Consider the following 10,356-nt stretch of genomic DNA (forward strand, 5'->3'; position numbering starts at 1 on the left):
CTTTTGCTGAGTGGAATAGGTATGCGGGGAGGCCAGCATGGTTACTGCTGTTGCCCTACTGTAAAATGATTAAGTTTGGATTAGAGCAGCCAGAAAAGGAGAAGCTCACTGTCTAAGCTTACTAAAATGGAATGACTCGGTGCTAGACCATACTTGAGGGCAAAGAAGATAGATTAACAAAGCTGATATCGGAGTAAGCAATTTTGCTGAGTGGAATAGGTATGCGGGGAGGCCAGCATGGTTACTGCTGTTGCCCTACTGTAAAATGATTAAGTTTGGATTAGAGCAGCCAGAAAAGGAGAAGCTCACTGTCTAAGCTTACTAAAATGGAATGACTCGGTGCTAGACCATACTTGAGGGCAAAGAAGATAGATTAACAAAGCTGATATCGGAGTAAGCAAACTTGACACGTGTGGAATAGATGTGGCTACTGACAATGGAGAAAAGGAACCTTAAACAGTTTGGAAGAACCAGCCTGAAAATAGAAATGTGGGTCACGGGCAGAGATGGACCTAGTAATACAGATAGCTGATCAGCAGTTTGAGGGGGGGAATTTATTTGGAGCCATGCTGTACAGCAGAAGATGGATGTGCTTATATGTGGAGAGCATAGTAAAGTGTGAACATTTGTATTTTAAAAATAATTAACGTTCTCATGAAGTATTAGAGTGGAAAATAATGATTTTATAGTCATTATCTTTGTAGATAGTAATTAACTCCCAAGTAGAGAAGATTAGAAATTCCAGGGCTACCCTTCAGAAATATTACCAGCTAATAGATAAAAGGAAAGAAAAGATCAATCATATGCTCATTAGAGAGTGCCTGTGTCCTTCCCATTAGAACCCTGGGTGTTTGTGTGGGTTCCTAAAAGGCCACCTTCCTGACTCTGAGAAGTAATTCTGGCCTCTGGGAGGACAGCACTCTGGAAGTCCTGGGTTATTAATACAAGATTGACTTTTCAATATTGACCTCCCCTGAGACAGCATTTGCTGTTGTTCTCTGGAGAAGCTGGGCCTGGGACCAGTCTCGTTGGGAAGAACTCTGGTAAAACAACATTCTGGCCTTAGTAGGATATTGAGCAAAGAAAGGGGGTATCTGTTACTCAGTCCTCACAATAATCTTAGGAAGTATGGTATTATCATCCTTTTAAAGATGAAAGATCCAGAGAAGTAATGTGCCCAAGGTCATCTAGCCAGGAAATGATAGAGCCAGGATTCAAAGGCCAGGCTCTGCCATGATCTCACCACCCTATTCTGCTCTCAGATTTAGTTTAACCTGCCAAAATGCGATCATCTGAGAACTACCAGAGGTTAAGAACTAGGTGTTTTCCAAAGGTAATAATAATAATAATAATAATAGCTAACACATAGGTCTTATTATATGCCAGGTACTCTATCAAGTGATACACACACACACACACACACACGCACACACACACGGTACACATTTAATCTTCAGAATGCCCTATAAGGGAAGTTATATTACCCCATTATGTAGATAGGAAAAGTGGGGCATGGAAGGTTAAACCCTTATAAAGGGTTGGAGCTGGCATTTAAACCCAAGCAGTCTCGCTCCAGAGTTCATATTTTTAATGACTGCTATAGATTGTGTCTCAGAAATAGACCCTGGTGAATACAGCAAATGTAGATTTAGTGGAATGGTAGGATAGAAGCCAGATTGCAGAAGGGGAGATTGCCTTTGAGAAAATATATTCTGGATTTCATCAAATGCTGCATCTAATAAGATGATTGTATGGGTTTTTGTTTTTTTAGTTTGGTATATGGTAATTACATTGATTTTCAAATGTTAAGCCAACCTTGCATCTCTGAGGTAAACCCCACTTGGTTCTGATGTATTTATTTTCTGTATTATCTATTGTTGGATTTAGTTTACTAAAATTTTGTTTTAAATTTTTATGTCTATTTCCAAGAGGGCTGTGGTCCCTATTTTTATTTTCTTGTATGTCTGGTTTTGGTATCAAGGTAATACTGACCTTTAGAATGAGTTGGAAATATTTAGATTTTTTTTTAAAAGAGTTTGTGTAGAATTTATATTATACCTTCCTTAAATGTTTGTAGCATTCACCAGTGAAGCCACTCTAGATCTGGATTTCTTTTTATGTGAAGTTATTAACAACTTTTTTTTATCCTCACCAGAAATATGCCTATTTATTTTTATAGAGAGAGTAAGAGGGGGAGGAAAGGGGGGGACAGGAAAAGAGAGACATCAATCAGTTGCCTCCTGTACCCGCTCCGAGTGTGGATCAAACCCACCACCTAGGTATGTGCCGACTGGGAATCGAACCCACAACCTTCCAGTGTGCAGATAACACTCCAACCAACTGAGCCACCTGGCCAGGGCACAACTTTGATTTTTTTAATAGGTATAGAGAAACTCAGATTTTCTCTTTCTTGAATGAGCTTCGGTAATTTTATCCTTAAGGAATTTATCCATTTCATCTATTATGTTGAACTTATTGACATAAGATTAATCATAATATTCCCTTATCCTTTTAAGATCTTTAGAATCTGTAGTGAAGTTACTGATCTTTTCTGATATAGGTAAATTGTGTTTTTTTCCTTGATCAGTTTGGCTAGAGGTTTATCAGTTTTATTGATCTTATCAGAAAATAATGAACTTTTGGTTTTATTGATTTTTCTGTAGTTTTTTTTTCTTTTCTATTTTATTGGTTTCTGTTTACTTTGCATTTAACTTTCTCTTCTTTTTCTAGTTTCTTAAGAAGCTGAGGTCATTGACTTGAAACCTTTCTTGTTTTCTGATTTAGGATGTTTAATACAATAAATTTCGCTTAAGAATTGTTTTAGCTGCATCCCACAGTTTTTGATGCATTGTGTTTTTATTTTCATTTGGTTGAAATGCTTTCTAATTTCCCTTTCCTTTTTGGAAATGGGCTATTTACTAACCTATCCATAGACTACTTAAAAGTGTATTAGTTTCTAAATATCTAGGGTTTTTCCAGATATCTGTTATTGATTTCTATTTTAACTCCACTGTGGTTAGACAATGTGCTTCTCTGACTCCTATTAAATTTATTGAGACTTTTTTATGGCCTAGAGTAAGGTTTATCTTGGTGAATTCTACACAAACTTGAAAAGCATGTATATTCTGCTGTTGTTGGGTAGAGTGTTCTATAAACGTCAGTTAGACCACATTGGTTGATAGTGTCATTCTAGCTTTTCTATATAACTGATTTCCCTCTACTTGATTTATTGATTATTGAGAGAGATGTATTGACATCTTCAGCTGTAATCGTGGACTTAGATCTATTTCCTTTGCAGTTCTTATAACATTTTGCTTCATTTATTTTTTTAAAATATATTTTATTGATTTTTTACAGAGAGGAAGGGAGAGGGATAGAGAGCTAGAAATATCGATGAGAGAGAAACATAGATCAGCTGCCTCCTGCACACCCCCCACTGGGGATGTGCCTGCAACCAAGGTACATGCCCTTGACCTGAATCGAACCTGGGACCCTTCAGTTCACAGGCTGACGCTCTATCCACTGAGCCAAACCGGTTAGGGCATGCTTCATGTATTTTTAAGCTCTGTTATTAAGTGCTGAACTGCTTAGGATTATTACATCCCTTTATGAATTGAACTCTTTATGATTACCAAAGATAAAGAAAATCATTTTATATAATTATTTGTTCTGAAATCTTTTAATTAAAATAACCATTCTAGCTTTCTTTTGATTAGTGTTAGCATGATATATCTTTTTTCATCCTTCTGATTTTAACCTATTTGTGTCTTTATATTTAAAACATATTTCTCGTAGGCAGCATATAATTGAGGCTTGCTTTTTAATACTTTGACAATCTGTCTTTTAATTGGAGTGTTTAGACAATTTACATTTAATGTGATGGTTGCTTTATCAGGTTAGGTTTAAATCTGACATCTTGCTACTTATTTTCCATTTGTCCCACCTCTTTACCTTCCCTTTTTCCTCCTTTGCTGCACTCTTTTTTAAAAATATATTTTTTGTATTGATTTCAAAGAGGAAGGGAGAGGGAGAGAGAGATAGAAACATCAATGATGAGAGAATATCATTGATCGGCTGCCTCCTGCACACTCTCTACTGGGGATCGAGTCCATAACCCAGGCATGTGCCCTGACCGGGAATCGAACCAGGACCTCCTGGATCATAGGTCGATGCTCAACCACTGAGCCATACCTGCTGGACTTCTGCACTCTTTTTGGAGTATTTTCTATGATTTCATATTATCTAGCTTATTAGCTAAAATTCTTTGTTTTGTTCTTTTAGTGATTGCTTTAGGGCTTACAATGTGTATTAGCTTATCACAGTCTGATTTCAAGTGATAGTAGTATACCACGTAGAATGTAAGAACTTTACAACAGCGTACACCTTCATTTCTCCGCTCTTGTCTTTATACTATTATTGCTATATAGTTTACCTTTACAAATCTTACAAACCTCTGTATGTTGTTAATATTTATAAGCAGTTAATTATCTTTTAAAGAGCTTTAAATAATAAGAGATATGGCTTATCTAGATATTACTTATCCAGCACCATTTGTGGTGCTCTCATTCCTTTGTTTAGAGCTGTATTTCCATCCAGTATCATTTTCCTTCTGCCCGAAGGATCTCCTTTCACATTTTTTATTGTGCAGGTCTGCTGCTGATGAATTCTCTCAGAATTGTGTATCAGCGAACTCTTTTAAGGAAACTCTTTTAAGATAATTTGCTAAAGTATTTGTAGGGCTTGCTTAGTTTTTTCCTGTTTCTTCAGAATCACTGTTCTTTGTTGCCCAATGTCCAAATATTTTGAAAACCCTTGTTTCACATATTGTATCTGTTTTCCTTTGTTACTGTTTTCATCAGGAGGGTAAACTGGCCCTTGTTACCTTAGCATGAAAACTGAAGTTCTAGTCAAGAATTCAAAAAAATAAAATAAAATGGGAGGGGCATGACTTTTCAGGATTGGCAAATAATGGACATGTGTCAAGGCTGAAAGGGAGTAGTAAGTAGGCCAAGGGGAAAGAGGCATATTTTCACTCAGAAGCTGGGATTTCTCAGACACATAAAAGTGCCTCTGTACAAACAAGCAGTCAATTAGCAAGTAAAAATGCCTTTGAAGCTTCTGGGTGCAGCATATTAGATCCGAAATGGTGTTGTTATCTCTGGGTGCTTTCCTTTAGATTTTGGTCCAAGCCCTCATCTTTCAGTGGTTTTGAGTCTGTTGAACTGGCTCTGAGTGAGGTCCAGAACTGGCATGGCAGAAACAGCAGTACCGTGAAATGGCTTCTAAAGGAATAGACGGGAGAGGCCCAAGTCGGAGTTGAAGAAAAGGTTTTGGAAAAGTTGCAGAGCACCTGCCCCCAAACTTTCTGAGTTGGGGTACTTTTGAATTCTCATATTTGGAAAACGGTTCTGTTCACATAACAGCTAAGTATGGTAGGGGCCTGGTCTCACAAGTCAGGTCACCTGTTGTGGAGGGTCTTGTGATCCTTGAGGTTGGTTCTTTTTTATACAGTGTACAATTCAAACAGAAATGTTTCCAACATTCCATATCTATTTTCCTACACAGGATGTGAGTAAAGAAAAAGAGAAAGTAGTGTAGGGCATGTCTTAGTCTGCCATAATAACAAAATGTCATAGACCAGTGGCTTAAACAACAAAAATTCATTTTTTCAGTCTGGAGGCTGGAAAGTCCAAGGTCAAGGTTCCAGCAATGTTTGGTTTCTGGTGAGGCCCTGTTCCTGGCTTACAGATGGCCACCCATTTTGCTGTGACCTCACATGGCCTTTCTTCAGTAGAGAGAGAGAAATCTCTCCCTTTCTTTCTTATAAGGCTACCTCCTATAGGACCTCACCCATATGACCTCATTTAGCCTTAATTACCTCCTAAAAGCTCTATCTCCAAATACTGTCACATTGGCAATTAGACTTTAACATGTGAATTTGGGGGGGACACAAATGTTCAGTCCCTAACAGCTACATAGGACCTAACATGTGTGACATGGGTCTTTTGTCAGCCTCTCATTTCTGGGTACATTGTGGTCATATGTTCCAGAGGCTGAAACCCTGATAATAGTCCCTCTATTACATGACTTTCAAAATTAGATTGGGATTCCAGTGTTTTGTTAAAATGAAAATAAGTGGCCTCAGTGTACCTCTCTGGTTACTATACAGATTCCATGGAAAAAGGAACAGATCTGATAGACTTCATATTTCTTGTCTCCAGGTTCTTCTTTGTGGTCCAGTTGGTCCAAAACTGCACGAGCTTCTTGATGACAATGTATTTGTTCCACCAGAGTCACTGCAAGAAGTGGATGAGTTCCACCTCATTTTAGAGTATCAAGCAGGTAAGAGAAATGAGTGAGTACCGGTGTAAGACTCGGCAGGGGAGTGTGTAATGTTATGTAGAGGAGTAACTGTCCTACAGATTTCTCTGTGTAAATTAGTAGGATCCCTGTTCTTTCTTTACCACGGGTTTCCTGCACTGATGCTGGCCATTGTCTCAAGGGAGAGTGCTAGAGTATTACAACAGTGAAGAAAATTTCCAAATCTATAAACAGAATTGATCTGAAACCAAGAGGAATCAGGATGTAGGAAAGCAGGCATCTTAAACACATACCTATAAAGTTTTTCTTTATTACTAAGGAAAGAAAAGGGCAGATAACATCTCTTCAACTCTGTGCTCGATTCTGCCCAAGGCCTTTCTGGGCAGTTGTTCCAAGCTGCTTAGATTTGATGCTGGGCCTCTGGCAAGCTTCCTCTGAATTGCTTTGTTTTCCCTTGGGTGTGTAACTGGAAGTGTTATATATTTAACAATGCATATTATTTCCCGTTATATAATGTTTTTAATGTTTATCACTCCAAGCTACTCCATCCAGCTGCCCCCTACCCCCAGTAGATTTTGTTACAGAGTCTGCAGATATGATTTCTGAAAGAATCCTAAATACCTGAACGTAATTTGGTTCTGTGTATTTGCTGGGTATCTTTCCTCTACTCAGAGGCCCGCCTTTTGAATTTGATTCAACATGTTAATTCAAGTTAAAAACTCAAACATCGAAACAGACTAATTGGCACCTTAAAGCAGTATGTACTTAATATGCTTCAGTGAACTGCTTCCAAATCAGAAATTAAGAGAACCTTACCTACTAAAGTAATTAACTTTAATGTAAGATATGAAATATAGTGCTTCTTGAAAATTATGCCTTTCTTCAAGTAGAAAACGGGATTGTTTCTGGTTCTCTTTGGGGTATTTACTAGAATCAGTCAGGAAGTTAAGAAGGTCAGGGTCTGGAAATTAGGGACCGAATGTTAGGGCAGGCATCTCACATTTAATAATATACAAGTTTTGAGTTGCTTTCAGTTTTAGTTTCCCCAAATGGGAAATCAGAGTGATGGTTCTTACTGCCTGAAGGCTGTGGTAAGGACTAAGAGGTAGTGTGTTTAAGCACTATGAACTGCTCAAATGAAAGGCATGAACAAGACTGTTGACTGAAAGAATCTAGAATAACTAAAGATGTGTCTTCGATGTGCTGCTGATGCTGCTGCCAGCTGCATGTTCTCACTGCCATTTCTGTTGGCACTCACGTTCTAGACTTGGGACCTTTCTGGTTCCTGGTTTCTGTCATTTCCCCTGGGGACAAGAGTGGAGAGACTGTTTCCTCACGAAGACTGCTGTTGTGTTTGACAGACGTGCCTTAAGTATAGTTCAGAGGATGGCACAGCTGATCTTGACAGGAGACTGTCTCCATCCTGGGTTGAGAAGCTTACACTTCAGTTTTTCTTTTCTCAGCCATCTTTTTTAGAACAAAGCAGATCTTTTATTAAACTTTGACATTTTTATCAGACTCTGGAGGGAGCCTAGTCTAGTGGCAGCAGCTGTTGGGTCAGCTCTCTTAACAGAAGTCCATCCCCTGCTTCTCTCTAACCTAGATGAATAAATTCCCAGGAAGAATTGTCAACTCTTCCCTCCTCCTCTCCTGCCAGACGTCTCCAGAGAAGCTTATTTTCAGGCTTTGAGCCAGGGATCCAGTGAGTCATTACATAGGTTCTGCTGACTCAGTGGCTGGAGGGCAGGATGGTAAATTGAGAGAAGATATCACTTAAATAAATGCAAAGCCATATGAGAAAAGAGGGGCATTAACCTATTACTAGGAGCTCACGCTGTCTGAGTTTCAGTCACTTTGCTTCTCAGGCAGCTCCATCAGATCTGTGCAAACAGCCAGTGAAGAGCCCTTCACATCCCTCCTTGTCTTCACGTTGCAAAAGCCCATTTATTTTTATCTTGCTCATTTTTTTTGCTGAAGTAATTGATTTATTTTGAACTCTCTGTGGCTTTTTTCCCCCTAAGTTAACTTAGGCAGTGCGTCCTACCGGCTTCATTCTTTAAGGGCCAGTTCCAGGTCTTGCCCTGCAGAGAATACTAATGTCGCATCTTTCCCCCCATGTACAGTCTCATTAGTTGGGGAAATATTGGACTTGGAGTTCATACCCATACTTTTTGTTGTTGTGGGCATTAGAGACTGTTCTCTTGCTCCTGTATCGTGCTGTTCGTTCATGTGGCTTAGTGCCAGGTTCAGTGTGAGCAGAAGTCCGATGTTAGGAGACACTGCTCTGCCCTCTGCTACCATCCACTGCAGGAGACAGATTCCTGAACAAATGATTGCAAAGTAAAGTGCCAGCTCCTATAACTGGGTGCAGCAGTAGCCCAGGGAAGGAAGTCATTGGATATTCTTGGGGGTGACAGAGTTAGGAAAGGATTCATGGGGAGGTCGTCCTGGTGTCTGCTCTTTAAATGAAGTAGAGCTAGACTACTACACTCCACTCTGTGGACCACCATTGGGTATTTTGTTTGGACATGACCAGGAGCTAAGAAAGGAATATAGTTTTAACAAGTATAATCATTGCATTGGGGTTTAGTAAAGAGGTATTTTCTTTTTTTTCCTGCTTTCATAGATTTTTATATAAATGACCCACAATTAAATGTTTCTTCAGAGGAATGGATTCAAGAAGCTAATTGCCTTGGCCGGTGTGGCTCAGTTGGTTCAGTGTCGTCCTGAGCACTGAAAGGTTGCCAGGTCGATTCCCAGTCAGGGCACATGCCCAGATTGTAGGCTCGATCTCGGGTCAGGGGGTGTGCAGGAAGCAACTGATCAATGCTTCTCTCTCATACCAATGTCTCTCTCCCCCTCTCTCTTCATCTCTCTGTAAAATCAATTTTTTTAAAAAAAGAAAGCTGAACTTAAAGTAAGGAGGATTCTCCCAGCTTTGACACTTGCTCTACAGTAAGCCCTACACATGCATGCACACAGGTGCTCTCCACAGAGAGGCAGAGCTTCTGTTTGGAGAGGCCTGTTGTAGAAAGGAGGAAGGAGGTTGCTAACTGATCACGCAAGATGAAGAAACCTTCTGCTATGGGTTGTTTGTCTTAGGAGAAAACTTTCTGAAGGAATATCCAGAATGTGATAGAAACCAAGTTTTTCAGCTAGTTTTCAGCATGTGGGCTTCCCTTGTATAAATGGGACAAACCCTTAAACCCTGTGGAGGGAAAGCCACGGAAACCTGAATTATAGCAAGTCCTTGCCCCAGAGTGTCCCTGCTGGTGGTGATGGGTTTCTCCTCACCCAGCCCCCACTCAGGGGTGGCCTCATATAAGAATTGCCCTAAGCAGTTGCAGAGCCTCAGTGGCCCTTCGGCTGACTTAATTTCAAGATTTTCTGCCAAGTCTTTATGGACAAGAAGATGAACTCTGTGGTAAAGCCTCTGATTGTGAAGCTTCACCAGGCGAGCTTGGAGAGGGCCCCTGTCCCCTTTCCTGCTTTAGGACTCACAGTGCAGCACTCCTCCCCAGTACTGGGCAGTGGTGGGGCCTTAATCAGTAGTTCTCCACCTAACTGCATGCCAAGACCTCAGTGGTGGGGCCTCACCACCTGCACCTTTAAAGCTAGTTCCCCGGGGAATTCCGATACATGGCCAGTGCTGAGAGCTGCTCCTATAGATGAGCAGATCCAAATTCCTCCGCCCACTAGGAGACCCACCCCAGGACGGATCTGCCTCCCTCTACTGCAAGCATGTCAAATTCAAAGGCTAACATGAGCCACATAAACAAGGTTTAAATTTATGTGGGCTGCAAAAAAACAAAAGCTTTAATTTTATAGAAATGTAGGTGTATTTCGATAGAGACATGCTGAATACAAAAGACTGAAATAAATGAGTAATTGTTAACATAAAATAATAGAACATTTTAATAAAAATTAATATTTTTTCTTGAACATTAACGTACCAGACACTGAATAACTGCACAAATTATTAAGTGTAATGAAAATAAAGCTATTTTTCTTGTTCTCCGAAAACGAAATATTTCA

At 39.8% G+C, this 10,356-nt stretch overlaps 1 protein-coding gene across 3 annotated transcripts in view; it reads left to right on the plus strand.

The window, feature by feature from the left end:
* Window positions 1-10,356, plus strand: part of ADPGK (ADP-dependent glucokinase) — a 40,069-nt gene that overhangs the window by 16,845 nt on the left and 12,868 nt on the right. For all 3 annotated transcript variants that reach the window (XM_006752817.2, XM_006752816.2, XM_015558482.1), the window contains one exon: window positions 6,222-6,342. In XM_006752817.2, the coding sequence (XP_006752880.1) occupies window positions 6,222-6,342 (121 nt within the window). The remainder of the gene's footprint in view (window positions 1-6,221; window positions 6,343-10,356) is intronic.

This window comes from Myotis davidii, unplaced genomic scaffold (assembly GCF_000327345.1).
Source record: "Myotis davidii unplaced genomic scaffold, ASM32734v1 scaffold171, whole genome shotgun sequence".
Classification (NCBI taxonomy): Eukaryota; Metazoa; Chordata; class Mammalia; order Chiroptera; family Vespertilionidae; genus Myotis; species Myotis davidii.